This window comes from Electrona antarctica (genome assembly GCF_951216825.1).
Source record: "Electrona antarctica genome assembly, chromosome: 22".
Lineage (NCBI taxonomy): Eukaryota > Metazoa > Chordata > Actinopteri > Myctophiformes > Myctophidae > Electrona > Electrona antarctica.
Genome location: NC_136805.1, coordinates 32,727,643 through 32,749,028, shown reverse-complemented (window position 1 = coordinate 32,749,028; position 21,386 = coordinate 32,727,643). Strand labels below are relative to the sequence as shown.

Sequence of the window (21,386 nt, the reverse complement as noted above, 5' to 3'; positions counted from 1 at the left end):
GCAAATGATGGGGCATCGGTGTGTTAAGTTGGGGAGGGTGATCTATGTTGATGTGAGGGTTGGTTTGGTGCCTTCAGCAGGAAGTGGATCTGGGAGGGATTCATGTTCCTCCACATGTGGTAGCCCTCTCAGAGAAACTTGACACTATCGCACTGTTTTGACTTAACTTTTAACATAACGTAATAATGGTGATTATGACAACTAACAAAGTGTCTCGTTTGCCTGTATAATTTCTGCAGTATGTTCAGTTCACAGGTTTCTACCGACTGAGTCTTGCGTGCTGCTGCTCGGTGTCATCTTCACCAGTCAGTTGGCCTTGTGTCTGGCGGAGGTGCCATTCAACCCTGTGAATGCTCTAGGTTGCGTCTTGCGCCTGAGCGTTTGTCTGTCTGTGGGGTGTCTGGGTGTGGTAAGAGGTAAAGTACTCACCCACCACTGCAGCAGAAAGCTGGGTTCAACGCCCAGGAGTAACTGCAGTGCTTCCAGCTTGGCCTGGCGCTCCATCAAACACAATTGGCCGTGTTTACGGGTGGGAACTTAAGCTGGCGATGGATCAAGTGACTGTCCCTTTTGCTGCACTGCAGAAGCTACTTCCAAGTGTGTATGGGAGGATGCACACAGTAGTTTATACCTCCCCAGCTGTGGGGGTGGTGGTGCCAGCAACAGGGACTCAAGGACACTTGGGGCAATTGGGAATTGGCGATGACTAAATTGGGACTCCTCCCATGGGTGGTCACCTTGACGTTGGTGGAGGAGCTTGCGAATCGCTTACCCAGAGAGCAGGTCTTGGCAGGGGCCACCATGCCGGACAGCTCAAAGGGTAAGGGATCAGACTAAGGACCACCCGTAGATAAAACAAACCTTTTACAGAAATCACCAAGGATCCAAAGCACTCCAGGCAGACGTCCAAGGTGATACCACCATGGAGCATGCTAGGAGGTGTGTGGTGGGAGACCCTTACAACATGCACAACTGAGCAGGGACCCCAGGTAAATCACACACACTACTTTTCTGAAGTAGTTTCATCTCTTTTTCTCTTATCTTTGAACACTGCTCTTCATCCAAGGCGACTCGCCAATTGCTGGAGCAGAGAAAGCTGCATGAACTCTAGCGGCCAGGGGTGCCCACACATTTATGACGTGAGATCTACTTTCAAAATGACCAGCTCAACAAGATCTACCCACTGAAAAAATAAGTGTACCATTGCTGAAAATAGTTTAAATATATAATGTACCGGGGGGGGGGGGGGGGGGGCTTTGGAATAGGGAGGGGGGAGAAATTATGACGGCTGTCTGCTGTCAAAATATGTCCCCCCCCCCCGTATTTAACGCCCAATGCATTCTCAATGGCAATAGCACAAACTTTGGCATGCTACTAGTCCTACATACTTACACTTATAGAAACCCCATTCAAACCTATTTAGGTTCATCTTACGGTGGACATGTTTGCCTGAAATGGAATCTTTGAAATGTTTCATGGTTTTAGAAATATAGTGCTTTCAAATTTGAGAAATTTATAATGGGGCTCAATGGCAGCTCTATGGCACATCAAAAAATTACTTTCACCTAGAAACTCTATTCACATTTTATAATTCAGCTTACTGTGGAGACACATTCTGGAACTTTTTACTTTGAAATGATTTGTAGTTTCTGAGTTATTTAACTTAAACGCCCAATGCATTCTCAATGGCAATAGCACAAACTTTGGCATGCTACTAGTCCTACAATGTAGGACTTTCCCTGGACCTTCTAGCCGCTAGAAGGTCCAGGGAAAGGCCTACATACTCTCCAAGAGTTGGGAAAGAACTTATCAAGAGAGTGGAGTGGTAGGCCCTTGGATTGACCAGTGGATGCAATGTACCCCACTTTGAGGTGTCACGTTTTAGGCCTAGATTTAGGGTAGTATTGAACCAGTCGCACTGTAGCCATACAAAGGCCTAGGGTTCCCAGATTGTAAAATGTTGTTCCTCCATCTTGGGAGAGTATGTAGGCCTTTCACTGGACCTCCTAGCCACTAAGATGACCACAGGCCCACCACTTAAAGACCACATGTTAGGGTGCCCAACGATTCCTCATGGGGTCATTTTAGGGCCTAGGACCTCCAGTAAAGGGTAAAATACTCTTCTTGGTTGTGGGAACAACATATCCAACGATGAGGACCCCATGCCCAAAGATGTCCCCCTGGCAACTGTTTCAACTTTGGGTCAGCCTACATGTAAAAGTGCCCAAAGTTGAAGGGCAGAGCTTCAGCTACCCAGTACCCAAGGTTGAAGCCCTTCAACTTTGGGCAGATCTACAAGCTCGTAGTGCGGCACCGAGTGCCACGCTACGAGCTTGTAGATCTGCTATTTTTCAGTGGGGTACATTTAATCACTGGTCCTGGGTCAATCCAAGGGCCTACCACTGCACTCTCTTGATATGTCGTTCCCCAACTCTTGGAGAGTATTTAGGCCTTTTACTGGAGGTCCCAGCCCCTAAAATGACCCCAGGAGGAAGTGTTGGCCTTTACTGAATTGCTTCAGTTTGAGTTCATTTGAGCACCTAAATTCAGATTTGGGCACCGTAGCATGTGGTTTTTAAGTGGTGGTCATCCTAGGGGCTAGATTCGCCCTACAAAATGTCTTCTAAACCACGTGTGTGTGTGTGTGTGTGTGTGTGTGTGTGTGTGTGTATAATATATATATTATATTTTTGAGTGGTGTAAACCACTCGTACAACTGGCTTTGTTAGTTTACGTGTCTGTCTGTTCGTAAGACCACAGCTGATCAGTCTATATACGTAAGACCTTACACCACTCAGTTCACACGGGTGTGATTTTTTTTTTTTTACTACATGATGTGACTAGGGTTGTCTGTCACAATCATGACATTTTACTTGACATTTAATTGTCATAGAAATTAAATGTTTATGTTCAATGAGAAAAACAATTGCAATTATTGTATTTGGCTTTTAGGCATTGTAAACACAAATTGCACTAGGCAGATTTGACAAATAACTTAGATAGGCAAACAATGCCAATCTAAACGCTCACAAATCTGTGCAACGCATTGTGTGCTTGTAGACTTGTATATTATAATTGGGACAGGTGGGGCCTATAATGTGACCTGGTGTCTTGCAGCAATGTAATGAAATGTTTTGTTTGCACAGGTCACACACCAGGGTACGTGAAGGGCTACAAGATAACGGCACACTGTCTTAATGGACTGGCTGATCAAGGCTCATCACAGTTTCCAGCTACATCAGGAGACTCATCTCACAACATGATGAGGCTCACCTGAAACCAATTATGCAGCACATCGCTAAGAATGTCAGTGAGGGGAATGAACATTTCCAGGTGAGTTGGCACTAGGGATGGGGTTAGTATAAATGTAGGTTAGATGGCATGTTATTTAAGACGGATGCTAGGGTCATTTCTTTACCAGGCATCCTATAGTTTCGATGTACAGATGTTCAGACCAATTATTCTAGATTACTGAGACACTCTCTGCATGTGATGAGCATCTGCTTAATTGTAACTTGGAGTGAGTATAATGCAGTAAGATGGGGATGTTTACGTGGATAAATATTGAATACTAAATGTCTTCTCCACTAGGGTTAGTAAAATGTAGCATATAATGGAGTTAGATGGGGATGTTCCTCTCCACTAGGGTTAGTATAATATAATGGAGTAAAACATGTTTAAATACAATCATTCTAATGCTAGTTTTCCCTCTCAACTAGGCCGTCAAGGAGAAGAACTCGGAGAGCAAGCTGATGTCACTGGCCTTTCTGAGCTGCAGTCGTCTACTGTGAAGAGTCTAGCTGCTTGGCAATCCCTGAGGTTGAATCGGACATGCTTGCAGACATGTTGCCTTTCATCGACCTTTATATATATATTTTTTTTTTTCTCTGAGAGCCTACTCAAAATGAGAGTGATGCGTTTTGGATGGGTGTGACTCGACAGCAAATGGTCAATCTACAAGCTCACGTGTTGTGTTGGGACCTTGTAGACTACTTGTCATGTAAGCTACATAACATACTACATGTTTGTTGTGCCAAAGACAATGTATAAATTATGTTCTGTGTACCATCATATGGAAAAGGTCTCATGTCAAACATATCTATGAATTATCAATGTAAATGGCAAACTACAGCAAAGTTCTCACATGTACATTTTTGTAAATATATGCATCATGTAAATAATAATGTAATACATTTTGAATTGGTGGTATAATTTAGTATGGTACTATGGTAATGTTTAAAAGGAAGTTGTGCCACTAGTTGTAATGCCCATGAAACCTTCACCTGGTTTATTTACTAATGTACTTTTTCTAAGAAATTGATTGAATAGACACTTGGTTCCTATTGGTGTGCCTTGGGATTGTGTGACAGACATGCATTATTGCAATATACTGTATTGTACTATAACATTTCTGTTTACATAAGTATTTTCTGCACACCCAGTTTCCCCATACAGAGGCAAAAAAATGATATACCTACAAAGAATATTTTAACCACTAAGGAATTTATTTTCCACCCCAGACACAAGATCTACAAGCTCATTGTGCCATACTGAGCTTGTAGATCGTCTATTTCACTAAATACAGGTATGACTTGAGATTTTGACTTGTCTCTTTGTTGGGCACAAAGTGAAAAGCTCTGCTCTGGAATAGACTGCAGCGGGGAACCACATGTGTGGTACAGTATACGGTCTACGCTGTACCACATGCATTCATAGTACACTGGTTCTCAACACCAGGGGTCCAATATATGAACCCTTACCAGAGTTTATGAATAAAAGTGTAGATTTGGGGACCAGAGACGGATGACAAATTGTATAACTGTTTTTTGGAATGAAAGGGGTTTAGAATCTGGTATAGTGAACTCTCACTCCTCTTGAGGATGCAGGTGGAATTTGTGGATGTAGCAGCATTAAATTAAAACTGACAACCCTTGAAAGACCTTTTAAAACTGACCTTTGCATCATGACTAGAAGTTAACGGTATTTGCCTTAGTTGATTTAAATCTGAAGTTGCAGTGGTATTCAGATTATCCACTAGGGGGAGCGTCTCGCCCAATCTAGGTTTTTGCACCCACAATATTGGTCCAATCATGTCACAGGGGCTTTTCTGTTGACCAATCGCAGCAGTAGCTGCCGTGTGTGTACGGAAGTAAAGTGAACTGCTAAAATGGTCCTTTGGTGAAACTCCCCAACTGGCACTTGATATACATTTATAAATGGACCAAATGCCCACAGGGTAGGAACTTTCCTCGTTACAACTGATCATTACCGTGTATACATGTATTTATATACATATATAAAATCATATACAGTATTAATCACTACAGTACTACGTTTGTTTAAATTGTGTCCTAGCGTAACACTTTAAAGTGTGTGGGGCTCTGGTCCATTGCGTTGGTGATTTTTTTGATGAATTGAACAAGGTGGACCCTCTTGTAAGCAAGTGTAATGCTTTATTGGGTCGTCCACTCACAGTTAACAGTCTTTGTATTGACTCGTTGTGCTTGAATTGTACTGTAATTCTGCAAACTGTTAATACATATTTCAATCAATCAATTGGACATTTATTTTTTACGTTTTCCATTTAGGTTTAAACACGAATGCAGGAATCTCTCTTTGCACTGTATTGTATGAACTCTCTCAGTCACAGCAATGACAGAATGCTAGCCTTGGCTCAAGACTATATCCGAGTCTGACTAATACTTTCGTATTTCTCTATGCAAATGTCAAAAGACATAGTCTTGAATTGATCCAAGGCTATGCAAGCACCCCTTCCTTGTAAATTATCTTCTGATGGTCCTGGGCTCCTGGCAAATGTAGGGCAAGTTAATTAGCTAAATGTTTTTCACTCACAGAGAGCAAACTGGAAAGGTTTTATCACCGTCCAATCACAGATCAGCTGGGTAGCTCTGGTCCATAGCCCTAATGGTTCTATGATTCTGCCCTGCAGATCAGGGGTGCAGCAGTTAAGAGAACTAATCGATTTAATGTATCATAAAAGTAATTGATATCAACAATTTAATAAAACAGTCCCTATTTTGGGCATGTCATAGGTGAGAAGTTTCAAGAAACGTTACAATTCTTCAAAAATAGTGACAATATCAGATCAACAAGCCGATAACACTGCTATGCAACTCGTTGTGAGCTTGTAGATCTGCCATTTCCATTATTTTTTGCACATGTGCGACAAAGTATAAAATTATGCTTAAGGGTGGAAAACTACTCTAGTTAAACTTGTTGTTCCCTCTCTCCATTAAGGTATTCATAGGTGAGGGAAAAAAACACAAACTTCCCAGTTCCTGTATGTATAATATAATTGTATATCCTCCTAAATTCCAACACTTAGAAAGGCGATGGACTTCACTGAGTGTTACGGGGACACCGTGTCCAGCGTCGCGGCAGCAGCTCGCTCCGGGTGCAGAGAGCGTGTTCGGAAGCTGATCCGCAAAGGCCTCAGCGTAGACAGCAGAGACAACCGTGGCTGGAACGCCCTGCACGAGGCAGCAGCCGCTGGCCACAAGGAGTGCGTGCAAGAGATCCTGTCTGCTGCTGGTAAGCAAGGATTGTATACGGCAAACAGTTGTTCATACATACTTTGGGGGGGGGGGGTCTCCTCTCAAACAAGTGCTTGTTTTAGAGGAGACGCAACCAACAATAAACACAACACGCAACATTCTGTCTTCTGGTCTGTGGAATGTAAAATAAGAGCACTGCAGTTGATTCAGTTGAACCACCATATCCCACTTTACCCCTGTGCCACGTACGACACGAGTACCCTATGTCCCCTTTTCCACCGGGGTTGAACCGGTTCAAGTATTTTTTCCCGCCTAATATTAAACCAGTTCAGAGTGTTTCCACTGAAAATGAATTGGTTCAGAAGTTCAGAACCCTAAAAGTTGGTTCAGAACTGGAAACAAAAAATGGCCGCCGGTTCCATTAAAACGCCACGGTTCCAAGAATCTAGAAGGGAACCAGTTCTATTATTATCTTATTTTGGTGGAAAAGGGGCCTTTGATTATCAATAGGTGGTCTCAAATACTTCCGTACATTATTGCTCATGGCTCACGTTCGTCGTATGGCACAGTATTAGGTTTCAGTGGCTAAAGACGCCCTTTTCTCTTCCTGCTTTTCTTTTCTCCTCTGAATTGCTAAGCAGCAGGCTCATCGCACGGCCATCGCGGCTACGTGAACTCTTTGACTCACGAGGGAGAGTCTGCACTGTACCTGGCGGCACGGCAAGGGAACCTGCCGGTGGTACGAACCCTTCTGAAAGCACACGGCAACATTAACCAGCCAACCAACGATCTGTCCTGTCCTCTTTTTGCAGGTACTGTATGTAACGAACGCATTCATTCATTACTATTGTCATTGTGGTACTTAAATCTGTATATTATGTGTTATTTATCCGTTTTGTTCCTATATACTGTAGCTGTGGATGCTGGGCATAAAGGGATTGTGGAACTGCTAGTCCGTAAAGGTGCAGAAGTCAACGGCACACATACTGCCTCCTGTTGGTCCTGCCTTCACCAAGCTGTTTATAAGGTAATATTTTAACACACCCCCCCCCCCCCTCCCCACACACACACACACACACAGACACACACACACAGATGTACAGTTTACATTTTATACCATGAATCATGTCACACTTTTATTATTTTCTTTCCCAAGGGTCACAGTGACATTTTACGCACACTGGTTGGTGTGTGTCACCTGGAGGCACTCGATGACCACAAGATCACTCCTGTGTTTTTAGCCTCGCAGTACGGACAGCAGCAGTGCCTGGAGATTCTTATTGATGCAGGTCAACCAATTTTCCTTACTGTGTCTTTGTGACGATCATCATCATCATCATTATTACTAGACATGGTCCGCCCGCCGGCTGGTCCTCTCTTCTTTATTTAAAAATATTTTTGGGGGGCTTTTCTGCCTTTAAAGGGACACTTCACCCCTTTTGCAACCAGATCTTATTTTATTGATAAGACACAATGACGCACGCACACACGCACGCACGCACGCACATGCGCGTACACACACATGCGTGTACACACACACACACACACACACACACTATATTATAGAAATATATTTATATAATATAAATGGATTCCCCACGACTCGCATCAATGCAACCACACTTGCAATTACCCAGAATTGCACCTTTCTAGTTTATTACTGTTGTTATTAGGTGTTCACGTGGTGCGTTTTCCACTGTACTGTAGGTGCCAACGTGAATGCCCAGGTAGAGGACTTGGCCACGCCGCTGTTTATTGCAGCTCAAGAGGGTTATGAAGTATGCGTGGAGCTTCTTTTAGAGCGCGGCGCTGATCCTAACCTCCCATGCAGCTCTGACTGGCCCCAGCTCCCCATTCACGCTGCCGCTCAGTTGGGCCACATCAGGTATGGTGTTCTGACATTCCATATGTTGATCCTTCCCCACCCGTCCTTTCTCTTCGATGTCTCCCTTTTGACTGATACCTGTCCATTCAAACTCTGACTCTATGTCCATTCAAACGCCCCAAGGTTATTAGCGCAGCTGTGCCCGGCAGCTGGCGAAAACCAGAGTTCTCAACAGGCCCGAAAATGAAGGCCTTACTAATTAGCACACATTTTACACCCGAAAAACGTCCCGGCCCGTGACCGCGTCCTGTGTCGCTCTTGCGCTTGTATCACGGTGTGGGTACCAGATCTATCACACATGAAGTGAGGGGCGCTAATATATTATATATATTAAAGTCTAACTCATGTTGATTAGGTGATGTAATGGTGATGTAAAACAAACGGTGCCAACACAAACATTAAACACCATTAACAATAAAGAGACAATATGACGTAATGAGGCACATTATGACCAGTGTTGGGCATCGTTACTTTAGAAAGTAACGTCGTTAGGTTACTGGATTACTGCCCATAAAAAGAATCCCTTACCGTTACAAATTACCTTCTGAGAAAAGTAAAAGGTTAGATTATTTTCCGTTACCCGACAATTAAAACCCATTTTTTAATGCTTGCGCAACTAAGTAGTTACTTTATTCCGTTACCAATAAAAGTTACATAACGCCGTTATTAATAGCGCCGTTACACCCAACACTGATTATGACATACATTTTCCCTTCATTGTCAATGGCGTTTACAAAACAAACATTGAACTAAAGACAAACATTAGCGCCCCTCAAAAAATACTTACTGAGAAATGTTTCTCACTTCTGTGCTTCCAGCATCCTCAAGAGGCTGATAGCTGTGACGGACCGTGCGTGCGACCGCGGCGAGGCCATGGTGAGTCCTCTGTACGTAGCTGTGGATCAGAATCGGCTGTGGAGTGTCGAGCTGCTCTTGCAGGAGGGCTACAGTCCAGACGCCCAGGACTGCAGTCTCAAGCTGGGTCATCATTCACCGCTGGCCATGTCTATAGCGTGTGACGATGACCAACCGTGCAGGTTTGTACACAAACTCATTTAACAAAAACAAAAACAAACAAAAAAACATTGAACATATCAGAGATACAAGCTCAACGCCCCTCTTTCTGGCTCCCCGAAGTGGACTGGCTCACTAGTAAAATACAGAATAGATTCTAAAATACTGCTCACCACCTATAAGGCCCTGAACAACCTAGCAGCTCTCTGCTACCTCTACGACCTCATACATAACCATGCCCCTGGTGGTGCCAACCACCTGGTGGTCCCCAGGACAAAGCGCTGAACCTGGGGTGTCGGGGCCTTCTCAGTTCTCACTCGCTGGCCTTCCCTATGAAACTCACCCTTCTCCAACCCTTTTAGGACGGGAATCACTTTTGGTGTTTGTTCCTTCAAGACGGGAACCCCTTTTGGGGTTCTTGTTGCTATGTACAGTATAGCAACATAAATGTTTTGTTTTTCAGAAAACTTCGGCCTCAGTCCTACAGTAAATGGATTAAAATCACGTCTTCAGACTTGCCTTCCCCACCTAATCAAATTCCCCTTTTTACCATTCTAATTTGAACAGTTTTAGTTGTTTTCTCTATTTGTTTTTGCCCTTTTGTCTTACTTTTAAGGACATACTGTGTAACATTTTCAATTGAAAGTTATATTAGATCACTTACAGCACCGTAAGTGGATAAACTATCCACATGCCAGAGTCCTGCAACCTTTGATGGGTGAAAGCGGGTGGAAAAATATACTTCACGGGTACGGGGCTATGGTACGGGGACGAGCGTTATCTGAACTAAACGCGGGCGGGTAACACTTTAATCAGAGCGCACTGCAAGATTGCATCTGGGTGCTTCTCGCATACCCAAGTCAAGGAATCGCCAGTGATGTCACATCACTGCCGATTCCTTATTTCCTTCATAATGGCGTCCTTTCTGCTGCTATGCTACTTCCGTGTTGTAAGTGACATCACGGCCGAATCCTTGCATCCTTATTGTAGCATTTCACGTGTGGTGTTTATCACTACGAGCTGCCTGTAGGCTATTTTCGTCACCTTGCGCTATTGAAACGCCAGAGGAGTCTTAACACCTATGTCAATTTAAAATGCAGTTTTTCTGCTGTATGACATGGCTGAAATATACAACTAAATATCTTCTTTCAGTGAAACGGTGAAGTTGCTTCTGGCCGCAGGAGCCACTTTGACTGAGGCTGTGTGGATGTTTGCCTTGCCCATTAAACCAGAGCTGCTGCCGCTGATACTGCAGCACAGACGTATCCCCAAGATCCAGAATATGAGCCGGAGCCTTTCTTCCATACCGGACCAGCGAAGAGCGTTGAGCCGCACTGAATTGAGGGCACTGCTCTGTGTAGCACTCGACTATGTGAAGTTTGCCTCCTGCTGGCTGCCCGTGCTCCTACAGGCAGACCTGGAGCCGTCTTTACTGCTGCAGCCCATCATGTAAGCTCTTTGCTTTTTCAATGCATAAATGTGACTTAATTCGTACACTGTTACGGTAACACTTTGGTTCATACTCCCTAGCTATCAATCATTTAGCTGGGGACCCCCTGTACTAGCTCCGTCAATTGAGCTTGTGATTATTTTCATAGGCTGGAAAAGGCAGACAGCGAGGTGTTGAACTACCTACTGGCATTCGTGAACTGGTCGACCCTGTCACAAGATCTGAGAAACATTCTGCTTCGGAGACTGGATGAGAAGACCTGGACACCACTGGCCTGTTTTGGTAAGGCCACGCATGATCAAATCAGAAATTAGGACAGAATTAGAATTATTAAAACCACGGACAGTGCCGTAGAATCAGAGTAAATAAGGAAGATTGTCTGCCATAATAGTACAGTATGTACACTGTGTAATTTTATAGAGGTATGGTATCTAAAGAGCACAAAGTACCTTTCTGAACGTACCAAGTATCGTGAGACTTTCCACCGCTTCCTGTCTGGCAGCCAAATCTCGTGATACCCCCGAGACAGAAACGATACCTATACCGCTGTTTATGATGCTCAATAAAATGATGTACTGTGTCTTCTTTTGTATTCCTGAACCGATTTATAGGACAACGGTCTCAACTGCCATATATTCATTGAACTTCCGGTATGAGAAATCTTATCCAACGACAACAAAATATTCTTTAGTTTTGAGTCTGAGAGGCTAAATCTCATCAAATGTTGTTCCGTGGCTCAATAAAGCAATAAGCCACAAGAGGTCTCAGATTACCTTGTATTTTATAATGGCTGAGAGGCGTGGTGAGGCACGAGACGTGTCTAAAACGGTTACAAACAATTGGCAATATTAAACTCATAAAACTATTCCTACTGGAGAAAGTAGTTACACTTTACGGCCACCAGATAGAGCTACTTCCTTGTTTACTCGGCCATTCCAGTCAGGCTTTGTTTGTTAGTTGTCAACTTTTGCCAAACGAAGTTACATTGACAAACAACATTTATGTGGTGGCAGATTTAGCTGATATGTATGAGAACATCATGTCACAAACTCTAGCATGGCTACTTGGCTACATTACGAGGGTGGTCAGCTGTTCACAGGGGAATAGGATTGCTGTTTTTACAAGCCCGCCTGGAGAGACTCATTCACAGTCCTTAGAGCACGGGTGGTGCTTAGAAGTGTTTTTGACCAATGACAAAGCTTCTAGGAACATCTTTGAATGCAGATGCCTAGATGTGTCACAGAGACTCATTTTTTGGGGGAGCGTTTTACTCATTGATGGCTGTCTAAATACCAAAAAAAGGTCATTCAAATTTTGTCATTATTGCTTATAGCAGCTTTAAGGTGTAGATTATTTATTGTGACATTTAGTACACGGTCTAATCATAAACCAGCCAATCAGAATCAAGTATTGGGACTAACCGTTTTAGAAATGGTGAATAAATAATGTTTTTTCAAATGAAACAGGTTTATACCCCTGGTATAAAGGGTTGGATTCGGGGTAAGGCCTTGCGACATACTAGCGTCATGTCCAGGGCAGGTACAGGTACATCCATCTTCCTCATGCTACAGAAACAGAAGATAGGCTCCCGACCTTACAGTCTATGCTCCCGACCCAAGGTTGGATTGAATGGACATGTGGTGCAGAAACAAAGCAGCATTAACAGATTCCACAGTGTCTTCTGAACAATGGAATTTTAACAATCCATCTCTGTTCTCTCTCTCTCTCCCCTTTCCTCTCTAGACTGTGTACCGTCTCTCTTCCACCTCTGCAGGCTGAAGATCAGAGATGTGTTGGGGGGGCATCCGACGCTCATCCAGCAGCTTCCAGTGCCCACCCGACTACATGGCTACCTCCGCTTCTCAGACGTCCCACCACCCCCGCCTTTGCCAGATCAAAGGCACAGCGATATCGTACACATACACATTCACAGACATGTTCTATAAAGACACTTGTGTAATTATGCCCTTCTGCCTCTCTTTATAGTACATTTATATTATTTTGTATCCATGCAATATGACTAAACCTTTTGTATATTATTTCCAACTTGTCTTCAAGTGCTGATTACTATTTTTGCTTTCCTTTGAGTTGAGAACATCTGTTCCCTTGTTTCCTGCTCAAAACGCCAGGAGTGGAAAGATTGTTGGTTTGTTTGTTTACTATAGAGGGTATGTGCATGCATTCAGTGAGTGGCAATACAAGTGGCAAAATTAGTTTAACATTGTTTAATGCAATTTAGTATCAACTAGGACCTTTCTGTTTGAATGTATGGGCTGTCAAGGCCACAAAGTAGTTTATTCAGTAGGTGTTCCCCTTTGTTTTTTTTATGTCACACGCATACCCTCTATTCACACTGATGAAGGCTGGATATCTGAAACGTCTGTCATATTATGGCATAATCTAAGAATAAAAAATGAGTGTCGCCCTCCATGTTTTGATATGTTGAACACTTTACTTTGACAGTGAATGTACCATAGTGGTCAGAGCGCAGTGGTACATTGGTGGTAGAGTTGACTGTCTCTGTATCAAAAAGAGTCACGTTTGGTTTGCATGAAAAACACTCCTTGGACTAAAAACGGCCATAGCCACTTTTCGAAAAGTGATGACTCATCACATTTGTGGCATTATGTTTGCAATCTTTGCTCATATTTCACCACCTGCTGTCTCCCTCTCTCTGTTTCTCTGACTGGATCATTTCCCAGCAACAGCCTCCAACTGCACCATAAGTGAGTATGTGGACTGGACCACTGAAGATGGTTGCACTGCGCTCCGCCTGGCTGTCGGTATCCGCAACCTTGACATCGTAAAACTCCTCCTGAATGCAGGTGGCAACGTCAACATCCGAGACAAAATAGGATTGTCTCCGCTCCACGTGGGTAAGATTCAGGGGGGGGTCCGACGTACTAACAGTCCGACATCGTTCTTAGCTTATGCATGTTTCTTGATAAATGCATTTTATATATGTGAATGTGATGTATTCCCATGCTTTTTTGTTCTTGCTTAATGTAAATCGCTCTGGATTAAGAGCGTCTGCTAAATGCCTAAATTGTAAATTGACATGCAACAGTCCGACACATGCGTGGCCGGTTAAGACTCACCCACATGGCTTCCCTGTTTGGGGTAGGTTGTCGGGACTAATAATATAATGCTTGTCGGATCAAACACATGTACCCAGATTCAGGTCTGCAGATACATAAAGAGTTGGTTTGTCCGTGAATGTTGTTTTTAGGATTGCTCTCATGTGTCAATGTGTGCTCACTAGTGTTCATTTCGTTGACTAATACTATGACAACAAAATGTTCGTCGACTACCTTTTTTCACTGACAAACTAAATGAAAACTAAGCTATGACGACTAAAAGACTAAATATATTGACAATTTCGTCGTCAAATAAAACCTAGACTAAAATGGAGGGACTAGTGGACAAGGGACCAGTATAAGTCATTTTACATTTACTGCATGCAGAAAATAAATCTAAAAGCTCACAACGTGCCGCAGCGCGACACGTGTGCTTGTAGATCGGCCATTACGATTTACGACGGCATCGAGGCCCGCCAAAATGCATTTTAGTTGACTAAATCAACTGTACATTTAGTCGACTAAAACTAGACTAACACTAAAACATTCCAGACGACTAAAATGTGACAAAAAATAATTTATTTTGTATTCAAAATCAAAAGAGTATGACTAAAACTAAAATCAACACTGGTGCTCACAGCCGTGATAGATGACAACCTGGACATGATGAAGCTGCTGATTGACAAAGGGGCAGATGTCAACGCAAAAGATGACAAGTCCTGGTCTTCTCTTCACTATGTTGCTGGAAAGGGAACCTCAAGTGTACAGCACCTCGACATGGTCAAGCTGCTCGTTGAGAACGGGGCGTATGTCAACGCCACGGATTCCGATTCCCGCTATTCTCTTCATTACGCTGCCGAAAAGGTAAATACAAGTGCACAGTATGGCCCAGAAAGTATGGCCCTTTCCTGTGTGATCTACCGTCTTTCACAAGCCAACTTGATAACCCAGTCAGTTGAGGAACAGCTTTACAAATATAGCTTTTGTCCTTTTGCACAGTGCTTTTCAACCTTTTTCATATCATTCGGCATTTGAGCCGTCTGTGGCTCAAATGCCGACCATTTTGATTACATTTAGCCACTCAGACCCAAAACCTTTGTCCACAATTCCATCTGTATTGATGTGGTACCGTAGGAGAGATAACAGGCAAACGTTGATCAAAATAACAATTCTTCTAGTGCCTTGATTTTTATCCACCCTCTCCTCATTTTTTAACTTTTTTGAGTGCTCGGATCGCCGCCTTTTTTCTAGTAACAATTCTTCTACATTCTCTAATTGTGTAGACTGTAAATTAAGTAATGCAGATGTTTAACAATAATGTAACTCTTGAGATCGTAAAATTAAACCAATGGACCCATAAGGGTCCATTTGTTTCCCTTACGGGTCCATTTGGTTTCATTTCACACTCAAGAGTTACAAACGCTCCCATCATTTATCTGGGGACCACCTGGAACCTCCTCAAGGACCACTGGTGGTCCCCCGGACCACTGGTTGAGAACCACTGTCCTAGCCGAATAGTGGAGCCACACAAATGACCCCATCATCTGTATGAGGAGACTATTATCTTGTATGGAATCTATATATTGCTACAATTCAGATAAATCTACTCACTTGGATATTATCCCACTTCTCTCTCTCTCTCCAGGGTTTCTGTGGAATTGTTAAAATCCTGGCACCACTGTGTTCTTTAGCTCGCTACGACACAAAGGAGAAGACAGCCTTGTATCTGGCAGCAGAGAATGGTCATGACCATTGTTTGAAAATATTAGCTGAAGCAGGTACTAGTTATTAGCTTTTTTATTAAAATCCAGAATGAAAAGACAGGTGTTTGTCAAACAAGAGTGAAATAAGATGAAGAAATGGGTTTGTGGTGTAAACTTCTGCCAGAATTATTACCATGACTTGAGCAAACCATGCTCAACATCATCCTGCTTAGTAAACAGAAAATACATTTTCACATGTGTTGCCAATTTTCAGCCAATCAGAAAAGACTACCCATCTATCACCTTAAAATGTCCAGTTCCAATCTTATAGTTCTCATTCTTGGTGTTTTAGTAGACCTTCCTCCGCTTCATTAAATAAGACAATACTCTTGTGCCGAGCAGATACACAGTGTGCGGGTGTACCTTATTGCTTTCTTTGATGTCCACTGGCCTACGCACCTGTGCATACGCCTGATTGCTAGGTGTGCGATAGTTTTCTCCTACAGTAGACAACCCTTTAAAACTATAATATATAGCGTAACCCATTTTAAGACTTGACTTGCAGGTGCATGTGTGAATACCAGGGCAGCTGACTTCACTACCCCGCTGATGGCTGCTACAAAGAACGCGTGCGACAAGTGTGTGGAGGTGTTGCTGAACCACAAGGCCGACCCAAATCTTCACTGCAGCCGTGTTTGGCCACAACTGCCCATTCATGCCGCTGCCAAGGGTCTAAATGAAAAGTATGCCGGCACAAATTTGTATTTGGTTCATAAAGTTAACATAACTATAACGAAATGCATTTGAAATTAAATAAAAACTTTTCAGGATTCCAATTCAAAAAGAGCGCAAAAGAAATCAGGATTTCAATTAAAATATGGCAAAAATAGCTGATCTACATGCTCAAAACGCGTCGCACTGCGAGCTTGTAGATTGGCTATTTTTGCTATGACAGTACTATGCAATGTGGCACTCTGTCTGGAGTGAGTGTGGAAATATAGTGGTCCTCTCCATTGTCAAAGTTGCTCACCCCTGCATGTCGTTACTGCTCCCGATAAGCACGTTGGTGCAACGCACATGAGTGTGAGAATGTAATGCACACATTTTAAAGCACTTTGCATAAATTGTACCCTTTTAGTTTATATTAACTCATTAAAACCATGTCATTTTAGATGGTTTAGCAGATGTACAAGCTCACTGCAAAAAGAAAAAAAAGATCTTGGTGCATTTAGAAGGCATTTGTAGAATCGGCCTCAGGGTTAAATATGATTATGATATTAACCGTTTTCAACATTCCATACCAATTTTGGTTATGACAACGTGACACTCACTCACACTTGCACGACGGCGTAAGACATTCATTTACAAAAGAAAACATACGATATACAAGGTTTCTACCACCCACAGCAAAGATATGCATTTTGTCAAAGATGTCCTCCACTCTGCCAACGCAGTTTTGTTGTGGTATAACTTTTGTGTACTTTCTTCTCGCCAGCATCCTTAAAAGGCTCATTGCTGTGACAGACCGCGCTGTTGACCGTGGTGAGGGAATGGTGAGTCCAGTGTACGAGGCCGTGGACAATCCACCCATGCTGAAGCTCCTGCTCAGTGAGGGCTTCAGTCCTGAAGGCCAGGACTGCAGGAACCTCTACGAGATGGACTCACCACTCGCCTTAGTCCTGTCTCAAGACGATATATATGAACTGGAATCCGTCACGTACGAACCACTTGGCATCTGTATTTCATCTATATCTATAAATGTCTGTGTGTACGTGTGTATGTCTGTAATCCACGTAACTCGAGAACCCACGTGTTCCACACCACCACAGGGTGTGAAACCATAGTGCCTGGCCTTGAGTTGGTGGGATACACTGTTGTCCAGAAACACCACAAAAGCCTCTGCCCAGCTCTGGACAGGGCCCCTGCCCGGGCTCTGGACAGGGCCCAAATTTGCCAATTGATCACACCTGATCACCTCGAGATCTCCATATATGGGGCTGGCCTGTTCTGACAAGCAGGACATCACAATGATGTTCTGACATCTGCATAGACTTCATATTTGGGTATGCCTGACAAGGAACTTCATGGGCATAAAAGGGACACAGACATATCTGGGTGGGGCATTCATTTCCATCATTCCAAGTAGGCCAGTGCCCAACGGGCACCGCTCTAGTTCATTCATAAATAAAATAGCCAATCTGGCCAGCTCACAACGTGATGTGGTATCACTGCGCAACACCATCCTTAATATAAGAATCCAAAGTACAAAATAAGCATCTAGTCTGCATTAAGATAATCTAGCAGGGCCTCTAAAACTAAAGAAGATATTTTAGTGAGTAATGCAGTTAAGTGAAAACACTAACATAAGCCTTGTGTAATTGAACTGTATGGAAATAATGCAATGACACTGACAAGCCAGCCCCTAATTTGTCCGATCCGGTGCCCATACCAGGCTAATCATGTCCAAACAATATTCAAATATTCAAAGTAGAGCCATTCATTACAAACCAATAACATATTATAACTGCAATTGAATACAGAATGATATTTTTTTACACTTCACTGACAGCTCTGTATCGGCTCTCTTTCACAGACATCCGTTGAAAATGTTGATGGCTGCAGGAGCAAGCGTGACCAGGGACTCCTGGGACGCGTGTCTAACAGACACCGTGCTTCTGTCACCACTGATCCACTATAGAGGGTATACCAGAAGAAGACAGCAATGGCGGACTGAGGGGCTTTTTTGCCCCAGTGAGCTCCAGGCGTTGCAGAGTGTTGCCGCCCAAAACGCAGAAGAAGCAGAATTTTGGCTCCCCACCCTCTTGACGGCTGGACTGGACCCCTCTGTGCTCCTGCTGCCTAACTTGTAAGAGAGATGCCACTATTGACAATTTTTTGAGGGGCTCCTATATACAGCTTTTGTCCCCACAAAATGTCTGCAACACACAAACATTAAATGCCATTGAGGGAAAATGTACGTCATCTTGTCCCCACACGTCTCATATTTGCCATCGACAATGAAAGGAGAAATTAGGTCAAATGTCCGCAACGCACACATTAAATGCCATTGACAATGAAGGGAAAGTTAGCCAAATATGACCTAAATTTGTGGCAACAGGCATTCTGATTGGCCAGTATGAGATGATTCATGATGTACGATAAGAGCACCCCTCACTTCACACAGGTGTGATTTTTAAAAAATTCGATCTACTACTTTTGCTATGCTATTTTTATTTTATTTTTAATGTACTGCACATTTAAACGCACGCACACACACACACACACTACACTACATGGTAGAGCAGTGGTTCTCTCAACCAGTGGTCCGGGGACCACCAGTGGTCGTTGAAGGGATTCCAGGTGGTCCCCAGCGAAATAATGGAGAGTTGTTATTCTGTAATTTGTGAGAGTGTAAAATGCAATGAACTCTCAAGAGTTACATTATTGTTAAACATCTCCATTACTTAATTTCCTTAAATTACTTAATTAAGACTTGAGGACCCTATCGAAGGAATAATTACCTGTCATCTCTCCTAATGGTACCAACATCAATCCAGCACGGAATTGTGGACAAAATCCTATCCAACGACAACAAAAATATTCTAGGTTTTGGGTCTGAGAGGCTAAATCTCATCAAACGGTGGTTCGGCTCAAATGCAGAATTAATAAATAATGGACCTTGATGTGAAAAAGGTTGAAAACCACTGTGCTAGAGATGTTGTTGATGTGCATAATCGTGACTCGACTGATAGATTGTTCTGATCGCTGCTGTGTTTTTGTCGTCATTCATGCCACACAGTTTCAGAACGGCAGACGACAAGGTTCTGAACTACCTGCTGGAGATGGTGAACTGGTCGACGCTGTCGCCGGCCCTGACTGAAGTTCTGCAGCAGCGTCTGAGAAGCAAGACCTGGATACCTGCTTGTCCCGTCGGTGTGTACAACACATTCACTTGTGTGCTGTATGCCATTTAGTACATTGTTGCTCCATATTTAAACGTTTTATGTTTTGTCGTAAATGAATGCCCTGTTTCATCGTGATGCACAAAGGTTGTGATAAAATAGACAATGTACAAGCTCACAATGCGTTAGGACCACTTTTCCAAGAGCATTGCATAATGTTGTGAGCTCTTCAGAATACGACGTGATGGACAAACACACATTGATTAACTTTTGTTACTTTGTGGAAATGCACTTAAAATGTGCACAACCGTTACAAGGATAGGGATTGCTTGGGATTTCCTACAGTAAGTGGTGTGGGTTTAGTGTTCTAGGTTTAAGATTTTGGGGGGCTTTTGCCTTTATTGATAGATCACAGTAGACTGAGAGGTAATGGGGAGAGTGAAGGGGACTGACACGCAGTGCAAAGGTTGTTCGAACCCACGACACGCCGTCAGGCTGGGTGACCGGACCGCTACCCTAGCCGTCCGGGACATCGTTTACTTTTCTTTGTTTATGTGTTTCTGGAAAAATCAATAACTGTGTGTGTGTGTGTGTGTGTGTGTGTGTGTGTGTGTGTGTGTGTGTGTGTGTGTGTGTGTGTGTGTGTGTGTGTGTGTGTGTGTGTGTGTGTGTGTGTGTGTGTGTGTGTGTGTGTGTGTGTGTGTGTGTGTCGTAGATGGTTTCCCCTCTCTGCTTCACCTGTGCAGGCTGAAGATCAGGGACATACTGGGAAGTGACGTCCTTATGAGAACCAATGCCGTTGAGCGGCTACCGGTTCCAACTCTGCTCCATAACTTCCTCACGTTTTCCGACATCTCACCACCGTGATCTTGATCTCAGGTCTACTGTTTATGGCACATTTTCATTTATTTAAAAAAAAACTGATTATTCATCATCTTAAAATGTATAGTGTTTACTTTCAGTTCCAAATTTGTCTGCTATTATTTTTTTCATCACTTCCAATTTCAGTGGTGGATAAAGTACTATTTTTTTTTACTTAATTAAAAGTATCAATACCACAATGTAGAAATACTCTGTTACATGTAAAAGTCCAAAATTCAAAATTTACTTCAGTAAAAGTACAAAAGCATTGGTATCAAAATGCAAAAAGTACTAATTATACAGAATGTCCCATTTCAAAGTTTTTAATTGTATAAAACTAGAATTTCGCGGGCCTTCGGCCCGCTCATCCTCGCGCCATGCGATGCGTCGCAAATGGGAAGAAGGCAATGGCAAGCCATGATGTTTGAATTTATGCATTTGCTTGGAAAGCGCAAAGTTGCCAAGCTGGCTGAGTGGCCCTGTGTGGTTTTGTGTATTTGCGTCTGAAAGTGAGCATGGCAAGGCGCAGGAACAGTATACTGTACTGTACTGTGCTGTACTGTAAGTCTTTGTACTGTACTGTACTCATGTGTACTGTACTGTACTGTTGTCTGTGCTGTTGTATTAGTGTTATTTTTTATTATTATTATTATTATTATTACATGGATTAATATTCTGATGTACTGTACTGTACTGTTCTCTGTACTGTTGATATTATAGTTATTAGTGTTGTGTTATTATTTCTTATTATTATTATTAGTATTATTACATGGATTAATATTCTGATGTGAGCTTTGTTTCTGTACTGTACTGTACTCATGTGTACTGTGCTGTTCTCTGTATTGTTGATATTATTGTTGTTATTAGTAGTGGTGTTGATTATTGTTATTATGATTGAAAGAGAGCATGGCAAGGCGCAGGAACAGTATACTGTACTGTACTGTACTCATGTGTACTGTACTGTACTGTTCTCTGTACT

The 21,386-nt window shown here is 42.9% G+C and overlaps 2 protein-coding genes and 1 long non-coding RNA gene across 5 annotated transcripts; all 3 read left to right on the top strand.

The window, feature by feature from the left end:
- Window positions 1–738: 738 nt before the first annotated feature.
- Window positions 739–4,779, top strand: LOC306915589. Its single transcript, XR_013788848.1, has 3 exons — window positions 739–989; window positions 3,147–3,333; window positions 3,720–4,779. It is a non-coding gene; the product is annotated as an uncharacterized lncRNA (long non-coding RNA).
- Window positions 4,780–5,154: 375 nt separating this feature from the next.
- On the top strand, window positions 5,155–13,292 carry LOC306915582 (ankyrin repeat and SOCS box protein 3-like). Of its 3 annotated transcripts, none has more exons than XM_079492998.1 (10): window positions 5,155–5,236; window positions 6,347–6,552; window positions 7,157–7,327; window positions 7,430–7,542; window positions 7,672–7,804; window positions 8,223–8,400; window positions 9,219–9,437; window positions 10,567–10,863; window positions 11,013–11,146; window positions 12,608–13,292. In XM_079492998.1, the coding sequence occupies exons 1-10, from the start codon at window positions 5,217–5,219 to the stop codon at window positions 12,808–12,810; spliced, it is 1,674 nt and encodes a 557-aa protein (XP_079349124.1). In that variant the 5' UTR covers window positions 5,155–5,216; the 3' UTR covers window positions 12,811–13,292. The 3 variants fall into 3 exon arrangements, with proteins under 3 accessions (XP_079349124.1, XP_079349123.1, XP_079349125.1); XM_079492997.1 differs by having other exon boundaries at window positions 7,154–7,327; XM_079492999.1 differs by lacking the exon at window positions 5,155–5,236 and adding an exon at window positions 5,932–6,053 and having other exon boundaries at window positions 7,154–7,327.
- On the top strand, window positions 12,754–20,719 carry LOC306915588 (ankyrin repeat and SOCS box protein 3-like). The gene is made up of 8 exons (XM_079493010.1): window positions 12,754–12,820; window positions 14,582–14,805; window positions 15,587–15,719; window positions 16,210–16,387; window positions 17,140–17,361; window positions 18,238–18,510; window positions 19,444–19,577; window positions 20,262–20,719. Exons 2-8 carry the CDS (start codon window positions 14,605–14,607, stop codon window positions 20,411–20,413), a joined length of 1,293 nt encoding a protein of 430 aa, XP_079349136.1. The 5' UTR covers window positions 12,754–12,820; window positions 14,582–14,604; the 3' UTR covers window positions 20,414–20,719.
- Window positions 20,720–21,386: the final 667 nt, after the last annotated feature.

Excerpts from the sequence above, each read along its gene's own strand:
- LOC306915588 (XM_079493010.1), top strand. The coding sequence starts at position 14,605 with ATGATGAAGCTGCTGATTGACAAAGGGGCAGATGTCAACGCAAAAGAT. Across the intron at positions 14,806-15,586 it reads TTCATTACGCTGCCGAAAAG|GGTTTCTGTGGAATTGTTAA; the intron begins GTAAATACAAGT and ends CTCTCTCTCCAG. Across the intron at positions 19,578-20,261 it reads GATACCTGCTTGTCCCGTCG|ATGGTTTCCCCTCTCTGCTT; the intron begins GTGTGTACAACA and ends TGTGTGTCGTAG.
- LOC306915582 (XM_079492997.1), top strand. The coding sequence starts at position 5,217 with ATGGACCAAATGCCCACAGG. Across the intron at positions 7,543-7,671 it reads TTCACCAAGCTGTTTATAAG|GGTCACAGTGACATTTTACG; the intron begins GTAATATTTTAA and ends TTCTTTCCCAAG. Across the intron at positions 11,147-12,607 it reads GACACCACTGGCCTGTTTTG|ACTGTGTACCGTCTCTCTTC; the intron begins GTAAGGCCACGC and ends TTTCCTCTCTAG.